Source organism: Epinephelus moara, chromosome 24 (assembly GCF_006386435.1).
Source record: "Epinephelus moara isolate mb chromosome 24, YSFRI_EMoa_1.0, whole genome shotgun sequence".
NCBI classification, from domain to species: domain Eukaryota; kingdom Metazoa; phylum Chordata; class Actinopteri; order Perciformes; family Serranidae; genus Epinephelus; species Epinephelus moara.
This window is the reverse complement of record NC_065529.1, coordinates 28,799,168-28,822,001: the sequence shown is the minus strand read 5'-3', so window position 1 is coordinate 28,822,001 and position 22,834 is coordinate 28,799,168. Positions and strand designations below refer to the sequence as shown.

Sequence of the window (22,834 nt, the reverse complement as noted above, 5' to 3'; positions counted from 1 at the left end):
TGTAATCCCTTTTGGCTAATTAGCGGCCATCTTATCGTGACATGCCAATAGATTTCTTCCTGCTCAGTACCTCTAAAGTAAATCAGCAGGAGCATGTTCTTATTGTTTGGACCACAGCTATGAAACTCTGTATTTAAAACTGTTGAATGAGAAAGAAATGTCACACCTACAATCACGTTAAGGAGAGAGACACGCACAGAGAAACAGAATCTGAGACCCTCTAACTTGTCTAAATGCACTACCACTGGTGATTATAAGGGTGTGTGTTTTTAACACATCTTGATTCAATTCAGAAGCAAATTAATCAGTTTGAACAGTTGGAAACAAAGTGTAATTTTAGTCATCAAAAACAATGGGGATGAGGGTAGCTACAGGAGACTGACGATGTCTTGGTGTGAAAAAGAAATTATTAGATTTTCTCAAACTCACAATTACACTTTAGCATGCTATTTTTGGGCAGTGATATGATATTAAAACATGACAGTCAGTAAGGAATACATCATGAAACCTAGGAATATTCACAACTCCATGTGCATGACCTACGAAGGAAGAATTCCAACTTAGTGTGCTACAGAAATTTAGATTTAATTTGAATTTAATTAAAAGTATAGCAGTCATATGTAACATTTTTATTATTCATTGTATAACAAGAAGCTCAGATGATGTTTTTTTTTTTTTTTTCACCTCTGCTCAAAGCAGGTCCATGTGTGTTTTTTTTTTTTTTCTACAATGTTTGCATCTCTCATTTCTCGAGCATAATTGCATGTACATCCTGGGCCTTGTAGAGTTCTTGAGAAAGAAATAATGAACCGCGTACAGTAAGCATTACATACTAGTGAGGCTGCTAAAGAGGTATTGAGTGCATTCCTCTTCGTGGTTTTATTTATCGTTTCTAAATCCAGCCTTCAAGTATTGATTAGAATCCAACATCAAAAAGCATTTAAAGAGGAAGGGAGGAGGTCTGACTGCTTGTATGGCCCCAGGCTGGTATGAAGAGCCTGTTTGGAAGTGATGCATGCAAAGTCCTAGTGCAGTGGTATTATTTATGGCTAACATTGAGTCATTTGGCCAGTGAGCTTTTTCATCAGTACCGGGCAGATGTTTTTCTGTTTTCCTCTGATGTTTTCACATTTCCACAGGTATTTGAGTCCACATATTTTCTTGAATTTGCAGCCCTGTTATAGCAGTAGTTTACAACTGAAATCACTTAACTGTAGCTACAACAGCATACATTTTCAGCCCGGGTGTCCAGAGATCAAATCACAGGCCCGGCAGTATCGGTGTCACGCTCTACCTGTTGAGTCAGATGGACCCATTTACATTGCCAGTAATCAACCGTCGCCATTCATGAACACCAGTAATGCGTGAGGAGTGTAATGTATCCACCGGAGGCAGCTGAGTTTATTTCAGAATCAATAACTAGACAATTCATGCAGGGCTGCACACCGTGTCCTCAGGAATGACCTCATAAGCTCTTGGCACTTAAGCGATCCAATTGCCACATATTGAAAATTGAAAACCTCACTTTACACAGTAAATTTTCTTGACATTGTCAGCGGCGTTATGTACGGTCCTGCCACTGTGTGGGGAGACACGTTTGAGGATTGTTTATTGTAGTCCGGGAAGGGAACAAGCTTTAGCTGGTCTAGTAAAGAGGTCACTAGCCCTGAATTTGTTTAATCTTGTTAATGGTTTTCATCAGAGGCCCCTGATGCACTCAATCAGCGAGCGCGGCAGCTATTTAATGCACTTACTTTACTGTACCAGCGTTTGCCCGAGAAGCACACTCAACAGCACATCCACGCAATTCAGATTTACTTTATAATTTCGCCATATCTGGGGTGTATCCATCTATTGTGTTCAGCCTGTATATGAGTGGCTTTGTTAAACATTGACTCCTCCACAGGAAGCCATGCAGTTTTAATTCAAGAGTCAGTTTTGGTCAGACAATAGAACAATAGTTCTTTACCAGCTCCTTGTGAATAGAGAATAAATGCCAGGATGTTTTATAGTTTTTGCTTTCCTTTTTTTAAGGAAGGCTGAATACACTGTAGACTTTTATCTAGACCTTTTCACCCACATGCTCTGTAAAAGTGTGACGCTTGCTGGTCTGTGGTTCTTCCTTATGCCTGTAATAGGATAAGGTTGGAGAACAGGCACGTGACACATGGCACCGCTCAAGCCACATCACCTCTCATATTTGTAGTATTATATCACAGGCAATATTAATCCTCCTAATATACATTTTTTAAGAGGAAGGGAAACTGCAGGAAATGTGTGTGACCTAACAGTGGGTTGAGAGTTGTGTAACACATTAGGATTTGCTCATGCTAACTACGATTACATGCATAAAATAAAGGTTTTTGCCTTTATTCCAAAAAGGACAATATTCTACACCTTTGTATAGGTTGCAAATAAACATGTCATGTATCTCAGTGGTTCCCAACTGGTCCAGCCTCGGGTTCCAGATTTCTCCTTAGTCATTAGTTCGAGGTCCTACAGTTTAATACATTCAGCATCATACTTGTGTTTGGTCATGTCGTTGAGCTAGTTTACTGTCTCTGTCAAGTAGCTGTCCGATTGTCACCTACTCTACAGCAGGAAACGGCACTTCAAAATAAAAGCACTGTGCTGGAAATTCATTGTACTTAAAAATAAAGTGTGGTTTGTTTGTTTTTTTACAAATTTGACATGCTTGTGAGTCACTTGCGGTCCATCGAGAATGGTCCCGCATTACACTTTTGGACCCTGACTCACCAGTTGGGAACTACCAGTTTATTCCATTAAAATATGGAAAGGTAGAACATCTGGAGCCGCTCATGCCATTTAACTTATTGCGTCAAAACATGACTTACTCAAAGATGTTCACCCGTCCAAGCACAGCCTTTCTCTTTCATTCCCTCAGCCACCTTTTTGAAAAGGTCAGCGTTGTGATATTTGTGCATAGTTTTCTCGCATTTTGTTTAAACGTAAGTGTGTTTCTCCCTCCGACCAGAAATGTGAGCTTTTCTTTTGGGCGTTCATCTCTACACCAGCCTTGCAGACCATTGGCTACTTGGTTTGTGTACAACACATCCATGACAACACACAGAGCTGACTGTAAACAGGAAGGAGACCATGTGTCATAAACTGCAGGAAAACCCCCGATTTAGATGCATATTATGAATGTGTTGTATACATGCCGAAAGATTGCTACTAATACCTGAATAATATCAGCTTGTTTTAATCAGAAAATACTTAATTGAGAATAAGGCCACTTCAGAATATCCAAAAGGAATATGCTGTTTACTTGACCCATAACAAATTCAGGTTATTGTCATATTTGAAATAGAAGGGTAAGATTAGGGTGCATGTTAACGTTCTTTTCAGAAATGTTTAGAGAAAAGACTGCAGAGCAATAATGAGAAAGTTGAATATGCCTCCTTTGACCTTCCTGCTATTCTGCTTGCTTTGTTGTTTGAGTTCCCCAGTGAAACACAAACAAAAAATGTTTTCTGTTTGGGAGGAGGTCCAAGGCTGTAATGCACACAATGCCTTTAAGAGTGTGTGTGTGTGTGTGTGTGTGTGTGTGTGTCTGTGAGAGAGAGAGTGTGTGTGTGTGTGTGTGTGTGTGTGTGTTTGACAGTATTTTGGACTTGTTTAAAAGTTGGTTTTGAGTTTCTGTCACTTCACTATTTCTACTTGTCTCTATATCTCACTTTGTATTTTTGGGTTTTCAGCACCCTGCATGACATTGGAAAAAAAAAAAAAAAAAAGGCTCAGCTCAGTTGAATGTGCAGTTGCACTTCCTGTCAATTATCATGATGACCAAAGAAGCCAGACAGGCCTTGACATGCACACAGACATGCTCATACACGCAAATAAGAAAAAAAAATTAAGGCAAGGCGCCAAGGGAAATCTTGAAATTAGTTTTGGGAATTTTTCATTTTAGTGTTATTTTTTTTTAGTGAGTTACTCAAGGAACAATTTTAACTCGACTAATGGGCTTAACTTCACTTAATATGGCTGCATTTCTTTGGCCCAAGGGTGCTGATGTCCTCTTTGCTGAAACTGCTTGTTTGCTTTTAGCTGTGTAGGCCTAAATATCTGCATTGGGATTTGACTTGTTGTTTTATTATTTTTGAGCTTGATGTTTTAGCCCTAAGGCTTGGCTCCCTCTGTTCCATATCTTTGGCTGATCTTGGCAGTTCTCATGTTCCCGAGGTCCTTGGTGTGACTCAAACACTTCCGGGGATATCTAGCCACATCGCCCACTTCCCGAGGAATGAGAAACACATGCACTCTCGAGATCAAGCTCCACTTACCCCATTTCTACACTCCATCCCCAGCCTAGTTTCACCAGCGTGACTCGTACTGGTAGCCATGTAAACCTCCGCGCTAGGAGGGGCTGAGTCAGGTGATTGGCATTTGAAATAAAATGAGCACATCTGAAATGTAGGTGTGTTTGTCATAAATACATGTTAGTAATTCACCAAAACAGAAAGCCAAGCAGATGTTCTCACATTTGACAGACACCATGCATTGCAGATGAGACCGTACAAACAGCAGCTGTCTCCCTCAGTATGCACATTTTGTTCCTGATACACATAGCAATTTTGCATCAAGAGCCTGCCCTTTACACACTCGTGATGCCTGCGAAAAACACAGCTCACTTCTGTTTAGTACAAATTCAGACAGAATAATGTAAAAGTTGTTAAGACTGTAGTTTGTCTAATTAGTAAATTTAATGATATGCCTTCTCTCTCCTCTAATTAAAGGACGAGCTGAGAAAATGGGGATGGGTGACGTGAATGAGCTGTGCCTCCCTCTCCCTCAGTTATCACTGTCAAAGTGTCTCTATTATATGTAGCTGTGTGAATGTAAAGCAGGCCAACGCTGGGAGAGAGTGTGACAGATAACGCGCACTGATGTGTCGTGAAAGTATTGACGTTTTTCAAAGACACATTTTGGTGAAACATTTAATGCGCATTCTCTTTTGGGAAGTCAGTGTTGCCGAGTCTTTTTTTGAGCGCCTGGTTGACTAGTGAAGTAGTGTCAGGACACTTTATATATCACTGAAAGAGCGCAAGTGTGCTCAGTTGACTTTCCCCTGATTATCGAGCTTAAATAAACGGAGCTTTTCTCGGTGATAATGGCTTTTTACAACACAGAGTAACACCAGTGCTGCATGCCACGTGGTGTTCCAAGCATGAGGTTAAAGAGGTGTTAAAGATGTGTATGAAATACAGTTGAACACAACGGAGGAGTATGGTTACCTGGTTACCTGTTGCCTTTAAAGCATACGTCTGTTGCTTTTCAATTATTTTTCTTAAATGAATTGATCCTGCAAGTATTGTCTGGAGTTGCCAAAGCCTGATATAGCCTATTCCTCTGTGCCATATCCAAAAACGCATAAAAAAACATCAATGAGCCACACTATTGTTCCTCTGCGACATTTTCCTTCATTATCATTAACACGGGTGCTGTAGTTTATTTTGAGGCAATCCCACAAACACCATCCTGCTTCAGTAATTACTCACTTGCACACAAGCGGCTGAAAATACTCCAACAAATATACTGTTTACTCCTGTTGAGTAATGTTTTGCTACGAACTAAAGTGCTGTACAGTTATTTTTTTTAAATGAAAGTATATATTTGTGACCTGATTTTTAAAAAATTCTGTCTTCAGTAGGGAAAGGTTTAAAGTGTGAGAGACAGACTAATGAATTGTGGGTTTTCATGGGATTTGTTGGTAATAACAAAATACAGATTACGGATAGCGTCATCCTTTAAACCCTGTCATTAAGGACGGGTAAAAATAATAGATTATTTGATGACTCCATGTGTATGAGCCTTAATATTCTTCATTTATTTGTGTATTATATGTAATGAATAAGCAACTGGCACCACACCATAGCCATCTCTGGTGGCAGCAGAAGAGCCTGAGATCTGCACATCTGACTGTCCCCAGAACATGTGGCTTTGCTATTCAAAATAAGAATGACTAGATATCATTAAAAAAAAAAAAAACAGGCCTTGTGTTCTATTTTTGGACCGAGTGTTTTATTTCTAGTGTTCCATTTTCTATTTTCAGCTTATATAAGCCATCAGACAGCTGTTAACATATGATGCACTTTCACTGTGCTGTTCGAGGCGTCTTTTCTTGACATGGAATCAAATGTTTATCTCATTCGACTCTGTTTCTGTGTATTAATAAGTGGCTCAGCACGTACACTGTTTGGTTGGAAGGAATAAGGGATTTAATTTTGCGTTTTTGTGCATGCATGCATTTTCTTCAAAAGTGGTACCCACAATTAGGAGAGTAATGTGAATATATTTCTATTTATTAGTTGTATTTGGGTCCCATGGTTAATGAACCTAGTATTGACTTTATTAAGTGGTTACACAGTCTGTAGCAAACAGAAAAATCTAGCATCCATTGTTATTGTGAGCTTTTAGCTGCATGAGTCTTGGGAAGAATTGCTGCTTAAAACACCTTAACAACAGCCTATGATGTGTAATGTAAATCACATGGACATTGTAACTTAGGATGCATTTGATAGCTTATCCCCAAATAATCCTCCTGGTGACATGGACGGGCCAGCCCCGACCGTCCTTCCCGTACCTGATGCTAACATTGGTGATAAGATTGATATTTTAACTCTGGCCCCCAATGACTAATGGAAGTTAAACGCTCCTGTGGTTGTTGTTAGGCTGCTGTTTTTCAAGGGCTCTCAGGGGTTCTTGGCTTGTTGTTGAGTGTGATATTATGGAACAAATAGCAGGGCTTAATGGTGGTGTAGATGATTTAACCGCCCTCAGGGCAATGAAAAAAGGAAAATGATTTTGTGTGCCTAGACATTGTACAAGGTGTTATTCTGTAGGTGTTTGTGAAGCCTTTTTTATTTCCTCTGTGCTTCCTAAGAACACACTCGGATGTAAAAATCAGGTTTTCATGACGTCTAAATGCAAAAATACCTTTTTAGGCCAAACTCTGTGTAGAGCATCTCATTTAAACTACCGGTTAACCTACATAATTGCCATTCACTTGTGTTTTCTGGATTTAAGATTTATGAATGTTGTGTGAGCGCTGTGCAGCTCTCCTCAGTCTCCTTCAGGCCCAGCTCCGACTGTGTTGTCTGCTCTGCTCTATCAGAGATGCTGTGGCTTTAATCCTTTGCCCACAGGGGACGGCTGACATGGATGAGAGTAAACTGTTGACATGGTGCTGTCTCCTATGCTCTCTGATCAAAGACGGTGCAGCCCTCCTGTTTCACAACCTGCCTTCAAATATGCTCCAAGTCTCTGCCACAGAGACGCCCTCCATCTCTGTTTCACACTTTATGTTAACCCCTGTTTTCCCCTTAGTGAATTGATACGTTTAATGATAACAAAGCAGCCATTTATGACTTCACCCATTTAGCCTGCGTGACCTCCCTCCAAGCAGTGAATTTGATTTGGAAAACACTGTGTGAGTGGCTTACACCATAGTGGAGACCATTTTTGGAGACAGTAATGCGCCGACTTTAAGTGCTGGGAAAGACTTGGCTTGATGTAGTGCTTAGTTTAATTAATCCTCAGTAATGATGCAACTATTAGTAAGAGCTGAGCTTGTCTTAAGTGGCTGGAGATGTGTGTGTGAGTGTGTGTTTGTATTTGATGTGTGCAGATGCTGATGAAGCCAACTACAATCCACTATCTTAAGGTGGTTTAGCTTCAGGAGTCCAGGGAGTTCTGCTGTTGTTCCTGCGAAGTTACATTTAACCTCGTGAGACTGCTAACAAGTGTGCTATACTGTACACTAGTTGTCATGGTTACATCGTCATGCAATGTCACATCGCATGTGCTCATACAATAAGAGAAGGGAACTCTCCTGTCAAATGTGTAATGTAAACGGAGACTTCAAAATGATAATCCTGTGGGAAATCCTTAAAATAAGCATAATCTGTTTCTGTCTTGGTGGATAAATTTATGTCATGTACGGGGATGCACTGATTGTGAAATTCTGCACCAGTACCAGTGTTTAAAATAACAATTTGGATGAGAGCAGATACAGATTTTGTTTTGTGCCAGGGAGACAAAGAAATCTTCATTATAAAAACAAACTGAACTGTTTTGAAGTAATTCAGTCCCTCATTACACTATCTTAACATGAGCACGAATTCAATTATGCATATTTATAGTGACCTTTAACATTGCCTTCTTTCACATGAAAAACATTTTAAAAAACAGCTGCTTCAAAAGCCTTTTTTACTGTATGTAATATAAATAACTCCCTCTCTAGTATGTATTCTATAATGCTGTCAAAGCATCAACAAATTTCTCCTTCTAACAACTCTATTTATTCAAGTTTCTTGCCAGAAACTACATTTGAACACATCATTAGAATGTTATAAGTAACCTTCACCTAACATTCATTTTTACTGAAAAGAGCTTGAACGCATTATAATGTAACTTAAGGCAACCTCTGTTAGCAGTTATTTCTCGCCACCAGCTGCTAACAGCTAACACTAACTAGCTCTCCTCCAGATATGTTGTTCACAATGTAACATTATCAGTTATCGTCGATAGTGAGTTTACTGCGTCCTTTCCTCCTGACGCGTCCAGGGAAAGATGTCTGTTTGTCCTAAACACGTTTTCTGTTGTCCCCTGGATGACGGGAAGCCATTAATCTCGAGTCCTGATTTTTAGCATTTAGCAAAATTGACGTGAAACAATAGAAGACTGGCAGTGAATGGCATCATCTTTGCTGATAGCTGACGGCAGTCGACAAGGTGAATATTGGCTGATACCAATGTGCGATGCATTCCTGGAATATATATATACTACTAACTATTATTTGCTGAAATCACTGAGACAGGGCTTTAATTCCTTTCACACAAAACTGTTGCTCAGCAACGACAGGAAATAGCCTACTATTAAATAGTCTTTTTAAACCAATATGAATATTACTTGTACAAAAATTAGGCTTCGAATAACATATTTTCAAATCATTTGATTTAGCTCCAATAGACGGTGCATCATACGGAGAGAGGTACGATACTTGTCATATGGCAGCCAAGGATTACAGCACCTGGCATACCGACACAACACTACTTTATCCTGTTAATATATATTGATATTTGCAACTTGTATTCATTTTTATGAAAACTCTTTTGATTCTTTTGATCAGTGGACCCTTACTGACCAAAGGAATATGAATAACTTACTGGGTTATCAAGGAACGGATACATATTCTAACTTGATGACCGCTTCAGTGGTAGTGAGTCACCACTTTTTTTTTCGTCTCTTTTGTTTACTATGCCAGTAAATCTGAATGAATTAGTTTTTGGTGCTCATGGTTTCAGTAAAATCAAGTTCAGTAAGCTCAAGTGGGTAGCCAACAACCTGGTTTTATACATCCAACTTCTATAACAAAACCAGACCAGGCTTGTAATTGAGACAGGCCTTTATTTGTCAAAATGTGTAGCCACATCGGGCTAGTAAAAGGAACCAGGCTTATAAATGGGACTAGACTTTTAATTGAGGTTTTACTGTGAATATTATTTGTACTATGGAGCTGAAATTGTGATTCTTGCTAGTATAGCTATTTTGCTAGTGTTGTCCAAGAATGAACAGATGCTGAGACACACACAAAGAGACTGGTGCTGTGTTAGTTTTGGTGCATGTTCGATGTGAGATTAACTGTCATGCCAATCGACATATTTGTTTAAGGCAACCATTTTAAAATGGTGAACAGTACTGAGTACAATTTGTAACCAGTTGTACAAAAACAAAATCAGAAAAACAACAGTGATACAAGATGGATTATCTAAATGGATTCAAAAAGTGTTTTGCAGCGAGCAGTGATTTCTGCTTCCATTTTGCATCTGGCAGATTGTCATCTCTGCTTTTGTTTTAGTTTTTCCTGCCATTCGCTTTTTACACAGAAACAATCTGCCCACCCAATTGTTTGCATCCTTCTAGCAACAGGCAACCAATATTAGCCAATACATCTCCGGGTTTTGAATGCCACAGTGGGTTTTGACTGCTCGAAGCAACACAAAACACTCTTGTTTTGCTCGAGCACCTGATTGACAATGGCTTCAGCTCGACATTTTCTTCTCCACTGGCACAGGCTGCATCCGTTGCGGAGCACATTTCCCCCAATGAGTTTGATTATTGCAAGGCTGGGACTAGGGAGTGTGTATGCTTAAGGACAATTTGTGCCTCTAGCATTCGCTGTAATTCTGTTGACAATGTTTGATGTCTTTCGGGCAATTTGCCGTAAGAAGCTCGAGAGACATTTGTGGCCAGAGGACATGCGACTGATTGTCTGCGCTCCTGGTAACATAGGCTGTCTGTATTTTACTGAGTGACGTCTCCACATAGGAGCTTGGCAGGGAAGCCTTTGTGGCATTATTATATCAATACATATAGGCTATAGCAAACATATTGACCTCCCAGTCTATTCTATTTTTTTTTCCTCTCCCGACTGGCTGCTGCTGTAAAAGAATTTGATTGATTGTAGCTGTAAGAGAGCAAGAAGCATCATACGGCCTGAAGGAGAAGCTCCTCTTGTTTTCTGCAGATCCCCGATGGTGATGATCATTACCACCCATTAAGGCATTGTGTCAAATGATGGCACCTGGGCTGAAAGCAAGGGACTTTTTCCTTTTTTTTGGGGGTGGGGGGTGGGGGGGTGGGGGGGGGTTGCACATTGTCACAGCTGCTGCTCCTTCACTGGTTCAGTTGGGGGACTAGGAAGTTCAGGGAAGCGAAATTTGTCATGATAGCCAGGCCAACATACCGGGTAAATGTTATCCTTGTTAAAGTATGTTTCAGTCGCTGTCAGCACTGGGGGTTACAGTCTGTCCTCAGAGTAGCTGCAACAGCTGCAATTTGGGAGGAGATTTGAGGCACTTTGACAGAATATTTCTATTAAACTGAAGTATAGAGGCACTTAAGCTGTAATCTACAATTTTGAGCGTATTTGATTTTTGAAATTATTGTTGTATTTACAGCTTATTGATCTTGGATGAAAAATTTGATTTGATTTTTTTTCTGGAAAGATGTGTTTAAATTTTCAATGATGGTTTTCAATTCGGTGCCTTTTTTCTATATTATTCCTTACATGACAACTACAGTATGGTTAAAGGTATACTATGCAGGAATTGTGGGTTAGTGTTTGTAAACCGTATCGCCAGTGAAAATGAAAGCAAACCCTAGATTTTCTGTATCCTCCTGAAACCCTGTGTTGTCATTTGAGGACATCACATTTTGGATTTACTGGACCTTTTGGACCATTTCATTGCTATTCTGTTGCTAGGGCAACAACTTTGGTCCCTGTTTACTTCCTGTCAGCTTCTGCATTAACATACATTCAAACAGGAAATACAAAGGGACCCATTTAGAATGTTTATGTTGTCCAGTTTGAAACTGTCTATACTTCCTTCTGCTCAATTTAGACCTGCTGTCCTAATTTGTGGACACCATCTAGTGGTAGTAAGATCACACTGCACTAATCCATGTAAAAAGAAGATGGCAGCCCAATCTGCCAAGTCAGTCTGCAGCCACAAAAGTGGACACGGTACAAAACCTGATTAAAGTTAATGGTCGGAACTTGTTTATTTATGATGAAAATGCTTGTAGATTGATATGCCGTACAAACTTTACCAATTTTAGCAATGGTAACAAGCTAAGACGCTGTTAATAAGAAATTACTAGTTTGATTTATTATCGTCTCGTTTGAGGACTTAATTATTGTTGACAATGTTTAGTTTTTGGCACCAATCAGGTCCTACTAATCCCAAATAGCTAGGAGAAAATCAAATGCATACCAAACAAAAGTGCAGGTCTCAGGAGGATATTCTGTGCTATGTCCGACATTTTCATAGCTTTCTCTTGAATGCATCTGCTTATGGTCTGGTACCTGGTCCCTGCCTTTTTATGAAGTCCTGACCTCATCTGAGCGCTGTGCCCTGGAACGTCCCGAACGCAGCGAAATAAGAAGAACATACAGACAGAGGGCAGAGTCTCTGCAGATAAATTCACCGCCACACACTTCTAGTGGGTCACATATGTAGAAGGCGAGAGGGATTACTGTGCATGATTCTGTATACTTTGTCTTTTTAGACAAATCCTGCATATTGTACTTTTTTAGTGCAGACTTTTGTAAACTGCAGTATTTTGACATCATCACAATCCTGCTGAAAGTTGACAAGAGATAATATTGAGTTATTGCTAAGCTCCAGGAGATAGGGGATGAACCCCAGTGTGCGGTGTCAAAGCTGGACACAGTACACACCCATCCATCACCCCAACCCTCCCATTCTCACATTTTGCAAAGCTGCATTGAGTGCACACGTCTCTCTGCATTTACATTAAATTGCTGGATTTTGTGATCATTTTTTAGTATTTTCTGTCTAAATCTCTCACTGTGTTGCCAACTTTCAACATCAGCAGTGTACATTTTCTCTTTTAATAGATTGTCGAATAAGTATTTATTCAGGCTGTAAATGAAACTTTTCTTCCCCTGTGGATTTTGTCACCTCTGTGTCTGCCTCCCACAGTTGCACTGGGTGGCCAACCTCACCATGCTGGAGACGGGCACCAAGGGAGCACAGGCGTAATGAGGGAGAGGAGGGCAGCCGGTGACCCCTACTGGTCCTATTCAGGTGAGCTCTCATTTGTTCTCTGACCAAAGCCTCCAGTAGGAGGGGAAATGCATTTCTTTGACTTGTTAACCTCGACTCTATCTTGCCCATCATTTTTCCTATTTTTCTCTACCATTTTGCCAGAAACCCCTATTTTGCACACACTGCTGTAGCCAGAAGGCTTTAATTAGCATTTATATAATAGTATACCTGTACTGTATGTTTTCATTGCTCCTAATAACTCTAATTAAACTAATGCGCTGGGGAGAAGAAAACACTGACAAATGGCAAAGTGAGTTGATGTTCAGGCCATTGTAGCCTACTGTAATTAACAGCAAATGATTAAAGTTGATTAAAATGTACTTATTTGTTATCAGGTCTGAATCAGACAGACAATTTGTGTGGACTGAAATGCGTGACGATCAATTCATGCGCAAGTAATTTAATAAAAGCAATTGGCCGTGAACTAATATTCTTCAACAAGTGATGGGTACAAATATGAAAGTCAGACACACAGCATAAAGGGTGACTTTGACCTCTAGCATGTCGCATTTAGTTGTGCACTTGGCAGCTGTCTTCAAGCCGACCTCCATTTGCAGTGATGTATATTGTATCAGAAATACATCAGGCCCGGCTGTGACAGTCGAGCTAGATTAGTTGTTTTAATTCCTGCCTCTGTTATTAATAATATGCGTGCTTTTAATGCAAGTGTGAATTTAGGCTCTCCTCCTCTAATCTCTCAGCCTTCTACCTTAACAAACTGGAAAGACAGACGAATGTGGCAACCCAGAGTGAACAGTCAGATGTACGCTCTAATGGATGATTCATTATGTACCTTTTTTATGCTTGTAAATATTCTCAGAGTATGTGTTTGCCTATGTGTGTTTCTAAAGTTGAGGTGTGCTTTTCAAGTGAAAAACGGCAAATTGATGTGTAAACACTGAGGTCTTTAAGTGGCAGTGGCTGAGTTATAAGCTTTAGAATTTTTTTTTTTGATGTCTACGAAAAACATTTAGCAAATTAGCAGAAGAAATATGAAAATGTTGTTTCTTAATAGGTAACTGTGAGAGGCATTTTGTATACACAGTTTATACAGCAATTATTATTTTTATATCTTCAGTCTGACACTCTAAAGGCATCCAACATGCAAGTTTTGTATCCACCCACTTATGTATTGAATATTTAGATACCACAGAGGCTCTTCCTGCATTATAACTCCCTCTGTGTTAAATAGTATGATGCTGTCTTACATGTTTATGCAGGCGTATGCAGACCACGATATGCGTTTTTTTTTGGGGGGGTGGCACAGAACAGTTCCGATAAGCACACATCAGTTTTCTTTAGGAGCGCTGCTTCACATTCAACTATACACATTCACACAGTGCAAACACAGCCCTCAGTCGGCCATAGAGCAGCTCTGGTGGGAAATAGGGGTTATGTGCTTTGATCGAGGGCACCTCACTGGAAGAGCTCAGGAAGGGAGGAGCAGTCAGTAAAATTATATTTACAGGTTCCAAGGTCCAAAAACACCCCCTAGCAAATAACTGACTCGGTCCCTCTGCTCTCGGAGTGAATCATAGCTCTGAAAATTATTATACTGATGGAATATTTTGTCTTTGGCACCGCTGTTCCCATGGTTTTAGGCGAGGAAGTGCAAACAGGAGAAGAGTGCAAACAGCGAAAGGTTTATGTTAACATTTATTTATTTATTTTTCATAAAAGCATATGAATTTTTTTCATAATATTGGTGGTTGATGTCCCACCACTGCTATGAAACCCTGTGGGAAACCATAGGTGCATCATACTTCTATCCATCTTCATTGCACTCCTTGCATCGTAGCTGCCCTTACGTGCAGATCTCTGATTTAGGTTAGGATAAAGCAAGTTCAACATTCCCAGGATATCTTTTAGTTTTCCTGTTTCACTAGCCCTAACATTGGCCTCCTGGATTACCAGTAACACAGAGCTAGTTATCAAATAGCTCAGTCAACTGTTTTTCTATCATGAGAAAGAGGCGGGGTGGTTAATTATGAACAGCATAATCAGAACCATGAACGCAGCACTTCATGTGATATGAGATGAAACGGTGAGACTAATTACCTGTCGGTAATTCTGTTTTGGGGACAGCAAAAAGTCATCGCAGTGAAATGTAAATGATAGCCTATAATCTTACAACAGAATAAGAAGAAACTCAAAATAAATCATTTCCAAATGTTAAAAGTAGGTATAGTTATTATTATATGACTAAAGTATAGAGTGATGTGATGAAGAGAATGATAAAGAAATTACTCTGAATATGTCAAATAAAAACACTTATTCCCAGACTGTTTCTGCTACCAAAGTAAAGCACTTTTGCATTTATAATCACGGGAGACAATTAACAGCGTTTGGATTATTTTTCTAATAAAAGACAGTCTTGTGTTTTTGTTTTCAGTTCATCACACAGGTGTCACATGTTGCTTTGAGCTGTAGTGATGGAATCAAAGTGTGAAATCAGCCACACTGTCAGCTATCACTCCAGGGATAAAATAAACTTTGCATAATTAAAATGCAGCTAAAACCACCATTATGTGTTCAGTTTTGTAGACTGTGTTTTTGTTTGTGAGAAGCTCTGCTATAAAACTAGAGTAGAAAAAAGAAAGCCTGGAACATTAAATTGATTCTGCTGACCTATAAAAATATATATACTCCTTTTTTCCAGCGATCTGATTCGTCAGTGATTTGATCCTCTTAGTTTAGCTGTGCAGTGTGAGTTACTACAGTGATTTTTTCCCTGCGAAAAGTGAACCAGCCTCGTAGTACAGAAACCAGGGTTAACCCTGATGTTACCTTGCTAACCCCAAATCCTGCCTTGTAGCACAGGCCTCTGATCTTCTTCACGGCGGTGTGTGCTTTGTTTTCTAATCGAGACATCAGACTCGATTTAGACCTGGCACATTTCTTTGCTCAGTTAAATTCTAGCGCCGTGTGTCTTTTTATTTTTTGACAGATTGTTATGTATATTTATGTAAACAGTCGGAGATGCAGGCTGTTTCAATACTTGCTAATATTCTGCAACTGTTGTGGGCAAACATTCAGCTTTGTGTTGGTGTGCTGAGTTGTCTGAATGCTGAGCGAGAGGCAGGCTCGTCCACACTCTCTATGTGAAAAGCTCAAACATTAAGAGATCCTATCTCCTCCCAATTACCAAACATCGGGTTAGGGAACTGGCTGACATGGCTTGATTTTGGACATTCATTTCAGGCCCGTGCTGAGCACTAATTCCTACCAGTGAAGGCAGCTGGCTGGTTGTACTGAGAAAAAGGGAAGCATTGAGGGAACACAGAAATGTCCATTGCTTTGGAAAGGTAATTAGTGTCTAAGGCTGTGAATGGGGGACAGACAAGCGTGCCTTAGCAGCTAAATGGTTATTAAGGGCATTTGCTCTGTGCAAGTGAGTGTAAAAGAAATGCACACAGTAGAGTTAGCCTGAAGCTAGAAGGTACTAGTGCAAGACAGACCTTGGCTCTGTGGGCTAGACACACACACAGTACATAACATATAGAGGAGTATAGCAGCCATTGTTTCACACCGACTCTCCACACCCTTCGCTGTGTATCCTCCAGTCTACAGACTTCTGCAGGAAGGAGCTGTTTGAAGAATGTGGAACAATATGAGTCTCTGAAACTGGAGCAGCAGCAAAAACAACTGAGTAACAATCTAGAGTGTTTCTTGAATCCTCAGCATTGTTCAGATCAGATTTATCAGCTGTAAGAATTTAAATGTGCCCTATATTTTTTTAATAAAGATTGCTAAGTACATATGACACTTTAAACATTTGGTGATATATGACATAATGGTCTGAGTTTTTACATCATGCAATGACGTTAATGTCCTCAGTATGAATATATATTGCATGGTTTTCATGATGAGGAAGATTGGTATTGTATCTTACACGTTAGTCCAGTCTGCATTGAGACACGAGGCACACACAGTGCAATGAGAGCTCTTATCATTCCATGACATGTCACCTTCCTGTGTGCTTTGGTTATGAACCTCATTGTAAGTAGCCTCGAAACCTACACCCTGAAATTTGATTAAAAGTTATTTAAGGCGTGCTGTGTGCGTGTGTGCGTGTGTGCGCACGGAGGCATTTTTCATAAGAGGGATGATATCATACTCACCGTAAGACTCCCACAGGAACAGGGCAATGCATCATTTCCCCCCCTTTTTATATCTCTGCAGGTTTTCACATCTTCTCTGTTGGTTTCCTCCGGCTTCCTTTATCGGTCGTTTTATGTTTTGGGCCAATATAGGCAGTAGTTTGCTTTTGATTGCACTCTTGTTGATTTATTGTTCTAGTTTAATTACAGCACAACAGTTGGAGTACCTTAATGTGCATTTGCAGAGGCATTAGGCTTGATCCCCTCTAACAGTGTGTAGAATGAAAAACAAAAAATTGAGAAGGAAAAGCAAAGAAATAATGGCATTAGATGTAGAAAAATATAGATTACCACCCTGAATATAATCTACTCTACACTGGATTTTTTATTTTCCACTGCATCGGGAGATGTCCTTGATTTTCCTTGAATTAACTCGCATGTCATTCCAGACTGATATGAAGCAATTATAAAAGATTTATGTTCTTGGCAGTGCTCACTGTGAAATTTATGATTTTTGTTCGAAAACACACTAACTGTGCATAATTGGGGAAATTAAAAATGCAGTAAAGAGCACATGCTACTGTAGCCCAAATCCTTTAGATTATATGGTAGTCTTCCTCCATAAATGAATAATACTGCTGTTAAACCACGATACCTTCAGCGATTTTTCACATTTATAACTCCGTGTTTTGTAGCGCCGGGGCTCCTACTGCAGCAGTCATGGATGTTTGGATGGAAGCCATCCTGACAAGCTGTTGGAGCCACTGAAAGAGCCTGCGATTGTCTGATACATGTGGATTATATTTCCCCTCAGCCTGACTGTTTTTATTCCACTTCACTGAGGTTGCCCGTGATCATTAGCAATCTTTCCACTCATGTCTCACATAATGAAGTGAATGAAGTGTCATTTTCAATCAATTGCTGTGTTGATCCAACTTAATTAGTACTTTAGAGAATACAAAACAAGATTAGGTAACTCACTGTTCTTGATTGCCAGGGCTGTTTGTTTTGGCTTTGAATTAACCCCTCGATTCTACCGCTGCACCCACTTTTCTGCAGCTTCACTACTTCAGATCTATCAAATGATTCTCTAAAACTTTTGTTTAAAATACGCAGCTTAAAAACTGCACTGATTAGGTGTTCCCGGCTTTTGAGATAAACACGTCAATCATACATTACTCCGCAGTCGGACAATTGATCTCATTAATGTAAATTTTTTTTAGAGAGACAGTTGTTTGAACAAATTCACCACAGGATTTCAGAGGCACAGTTTTTGGGTCGATTTCAAATTGCCTCTCAGATTGGTTGGTTTTAACATATTAAACCCTGTGATTCATACAACCTTAAATTGGCTGGGTGCTTGTGAAGGCAGTGCACTTTGTCTCTTGCGGCTTGACACCCCCCTACAAAGACCGGAGGGAAAAGAGCAATGCCATGTTGTCATGGTGCCCGACAGAAGGAGCTCTGCCTCCTGGAGGTAATGAATCGAGAGGAGGATTGCTCCCGGTAGACCTCTATGTATGAGAAGCACTTGACTTTAAAGCAAAGCTCCCTGACTATGAGGCCGTGCGCGGGGTATGCATGGAGGGTAAAGTATAGGGCATATTATACGGGGATCCAGGGACATACTCCTCGGGGATGAGGATAAAAATACCAGCCCTAACGGAGGTTTTCCTGTGAGTTTTTCTGATGAGAAAGATAGAGGTGATTTTTACAAGCGCTCTAGAGATCCTGCCACACTCCCATTGATGAGATCTGTTTTATTGTAAATAACGATGTTTTGCTTCTGATTGTTTTCCAGACAATCAAATAACAGATATTAAAGCTATTGTGGGATCTGCTTTGTATCATGAATCATGATACACAAGTTTTGTTGTCCAAATGAACACTCCAAATCAATTGTTAAATTGGATTTCTGCCAGGATGGAACACTTAAAATGGCAGGTGAAAATCACAGTTGAATTTAATTTCCAATTACCATGCAGTCCAATGACATTACCATCAACTAGACAATATGCCCGGTGATTTTCCAAAGTAGCTCTAAGTAATATCCATCTCAGAAAGAGGTGTTTAAGTTATTGCAATATTTTTGCATTTCCCAGTTGAAAATATACATTAGTAGGTCCTTAGATGAGCGTATGCTATAACTCAATTACCATGCACACCAGCTACAGTCCATTCACATAAATCTCAGTCTACTGAATACTGCACCCAGTCTGCTAGGTAAAACTTTTACTCTACCCCCCAACTGCCATATGCCAAAATACGGTTAAACCTTTAAAGCAATAGGGTTTCCCTGTTCTGTTTGATTGCAATTACTTAAACACCCCCTTCTGAGATGGATGTAACTTGAGAAACTCGGATTGTGCTTAACCCCAATGAGACTGTGGCATTTCTGATGTGCCATTCCCAAATGATTTTGAAGGAAAAAAAAGATTTCTTTCACAGATATTGCGATTATGATATTAGAGGAAATGGTAATTTTCATTATTCTCATTTTCATTAAAAAAAGCCATTGTAAAAATGATTATAGTGTGACTTAGGGTGTGATTTGTACCAAACAAAGATGTTTTCTTAAGTCTGCAGTAGGGCTGCCCCCAACAAAGAATATTCCTAGTGGACCAATAGTCGTCATTTAGGGCCATTAGTCGACTAGTCGCCCACATGTTTAGGATATTAATTTATGTTCTTATTAAATTATGTATTTTGGGCGGGGCAACACAATGGTTTGAGTTGAAGGTGTGAGAAAGAATAGTATCAGTAACATTGTTAACACTGTGCTCCATTACAGAGAAATACAAAACCGTACTAATGAACCTTCATTAATATAGCCCTATATTTTATTTACAAGTGCACGTCACACACTGAGCGAGCCGCCTGTTAATGACGCTGTCGGCAAAGCAGTAATGATTGTGCTAAGTGGCTAATGGGCATGTAGCTACTTCCATGTTTCAGATGATACGTCATGTTTGTAGCCGACCAATGAAGATGAGTTTACATATCACCTTGGGTTCGTCCTTCACCTTCTCAAAATGATCCCACACTTTGGATTTCCTGCCCGACATGTTATTAACTAGCCTGCGTAATAACAGCAGGTACCAGCCCTGTAAGTTAGGGGCCGTACACATGCTGCGTCTTTAACCGCCTGGAAACGCAAGGTCGGGCGCTGGGCACCACTCTTGTGCCTTTTCTTTGCCGGCTTTGAAGAGCGCGGCGGCAGATTGTGTGTGAGGTTGCTAAGCATCCCTAACAAGCACCGTATAGCCTTTTTACCTGAAATCCTGAGTGCAGAGCTGATCTTCTTCCAGGCGCTGTTTATAAGTGTGTAGACAGATGTAAAGTTCTGGGTAGCCCTGCACTAAAATGATCGACTTTTCCATACTTTTCCATACATGCTCCTCCTGCAATCTGAAAATCGCAGTAGGCCATATTGCAATTTTGATAAAATTTCGATAAATTGTTCAACCCTAAAGTTATTTAATATTTTAGCAGCCACGAAATGGTGTAGTGTTGTCCTTTGAAAGCCCATTATGTATTGCGTATAGGATTTTCTACTAATACACAAAGTATTGTTACTTACTATGTTGCTCTTACTGCTCATTTTAGAATATTATAGCATTCAGCAAAACTCTTCAGGATTTTAGGGTAACACACTCTGATCGTATGACAAGCAGCAAACACCTTTAACCATTGCTTGTTCTTTGATGCAAGCGGCCACAACAAACATAATTGTCAGTTGACATGTCAGGTGTTCAGTAAAGCTGCAACTTTATCACATTCAGTCTCTGGATTGGCATGTCCTGGCTTCTGTATGTGTGATTTGTGATATTACATTGATTTGACTTGTGCCCTGACTACTTCCTCTGTAAGGTGCTTTGATGTGTGCTACAAGATTCTGTTGCACTTTAGAATGATCTCCCCTTTTGCTTTTATTTTGGGAACAGGAACTGAGTTTATTTACGGCAGAGTCCGGAGGAACTGTTGAACTTTGTTGTGCTCATCCTGCAACATTCCTCCACTGCCTCCCATAGCCACAGCGCTTTGTGGACTTGATTAATTTCCTCCTCCTGGGAGAACAGAGCGAGATTCATCTGTCTTACACCCCTGCATTTATAGTCACAGCCATTCTCTGTGATGATGGAAGCTTAACACAACATCATCTATATTCCTCCAGTCTTGCTGATGTGTTGTATCAACCTGTAGTTGTACCTGCACTCATTTTCGGAGAAAATGAGAGGTGCAGGAACACTAATTATTAAAAATGAATTTTGCCGGGGCCCAAGCTGACTCATTATTCATCTTGGTTATTGCTAGCAGTTTGGATCAGCCTTCGTGTGCCAGAATTGGTCCATTTGTCTCTGTCAGGGGTGGGCCCTTGACAGATGTGCCAATATGGCTGCCGAAGTTCTGTGCTGGGGGAGAGGCATCTTAATTCTCCATGATGTATCACGCTGGCAGCAACCAATTTAGCAGAATTGAGCTCCAAATCATCTTACTTCCCACTGCTTCTGCCAATCTGTTTCCTTTCTCTAGATGAGGTAAATATATTAAGGATGGAAATAAATTAGGGATTCCCACGCCCCGAGCTAATACTGTATCAGTGAGGTTTTTGTTGAAGTTGATAGTTTGTATTGCCACACCGGCATGTCCAGAGAGCGGTGTCCTGGGCCTGTGCCACCAGGACACATAAAGCCAAGGCCCAGTGCACAACAACTACGATAAATACAGCCAAATCTTGTGGTTTCCCTGTTTGCAGCAGATTGATGTATTGGACCGACAGGTTTGTTGTGTAAACCTAATTAATTTAATTTCAGGTGTCACATGGCGTCAGTGTGCCTTGTGGCAGCATATTAGGCCTAGTTGGTGGCTCCAGTCCAACGTAATGGATGTGGACATGCTTGGCCTGCTGGGATTGCAATATTGAGGAAGTGTGAGATTGCCAGCCCACAGGTTTCCTCTCTAATGTGGTTATGCTGATGAGCTGGAATGAGCTAGCTAGCAGCTCAGCAAATTTTTAAACTCATAATCATGATGACTTACTTTGTAATGAGTCCGTACCCCCCCAGAGGTGAGGAGTTAACTGCAGGGGGCAAGGCCGTAATAGTGGCATAATGGCACAATGTTGGAAGATGTGCAATGCTTTGCTTGAATTACAAAACCCTGTTTGATTGATCATATGTTCAAATGCCGAGAGGTACGTTAGCATAAAATTGCACCCACACCTGCAAGGGACTGAGTAGTAACTGTGTAGAAGCAATTGATGGGATTTAGTACTGCATCACTTCCAGATCACTGACGTTCCCAGGCTTGTTAGATCGTTTATCCTGTGCTACTATCTCTAGTTTAGTGAATTACACGGCTAACTATCGATTCCTGTCTGGATTCTAAATTATAAGGACACTTGCTGTGTAAACATGTAGCCATTGTTGTCCCTGCTTAGCTTGCAGAACAGCTGCAACGTAGAAGAGTAATGGCTGCTGAGGGGGTGAGCGGAGCTTAGAGAGGGCAATAGCTCAGAGTGGTTCGAGCCTTATTTTTGTACTCAGTTGTTTTGTGGGTTAATGGTGCCTGCGGGGTGGGCAAGATTTTTGTAATTGCATAAATATTGAGTCTATTTATTAATCGCACAAATAGTTGGGCAGCTTTAAGTATGAAGTAAGTTGAATACAGCCCATACATCAACATTATTAGATCAGAAACAACCTGCGTCATTATCTTTCTGCAAAGGCAAAGACATTTATGTTAATTTAAGGGGATCCAGCTTCATATTCTGACACCAGAGCAGGCAGGAGGAAGATCACTCAGGCCTGTCATTCTTTGTCTTGTAGAGTCTCATGACTCATTTAAGTGGGAGCTCATATACCTGCAAGGGATGATAAATAATGTAGATGTATCATGAAATTATTGGGGTAGAAGCTGCTCTTTGCATATTGCAGGAAAGGTTTAGCCCATCACACGTTTTCAAATGCAAACACCCTCTCTGATTTTCTGTGTAGTATTTTCTGTTTTAAAAGCTGAATGTGACACTTTTCATTCAGCAACAGTAGGCCGGATTTATAAATGGACCTTTGATTGAAT

At 40.2% G+C, this 22,834-nt stretch overlaps 1 protein-coding gene across 2 annotated transcripts in view; it reads left to right on the top strand.

The window, feature by feature from the left end:
- The window catches only part of ca16b (carbonic anhydrase XVI b), a 137,643-nt gene that overhangs the window by 17,798 nt on the left and 97,011 nt on the right, over positions 1 to 22,834 (top strand). For both annotated transcript variants that reach the window (XM_050038083.1, XM_050038084.1), the window contains exon 2: positions 12,531 to 12,635. In XM_050038083.1, coding sequence (XP_049894040.1) covers positions 12,531 to 12,635 — 105 coding nt within the window. The remainder of the gene's footprint in view (positions 1 to 12,530; positions 12,636 to 22,834) is intronic.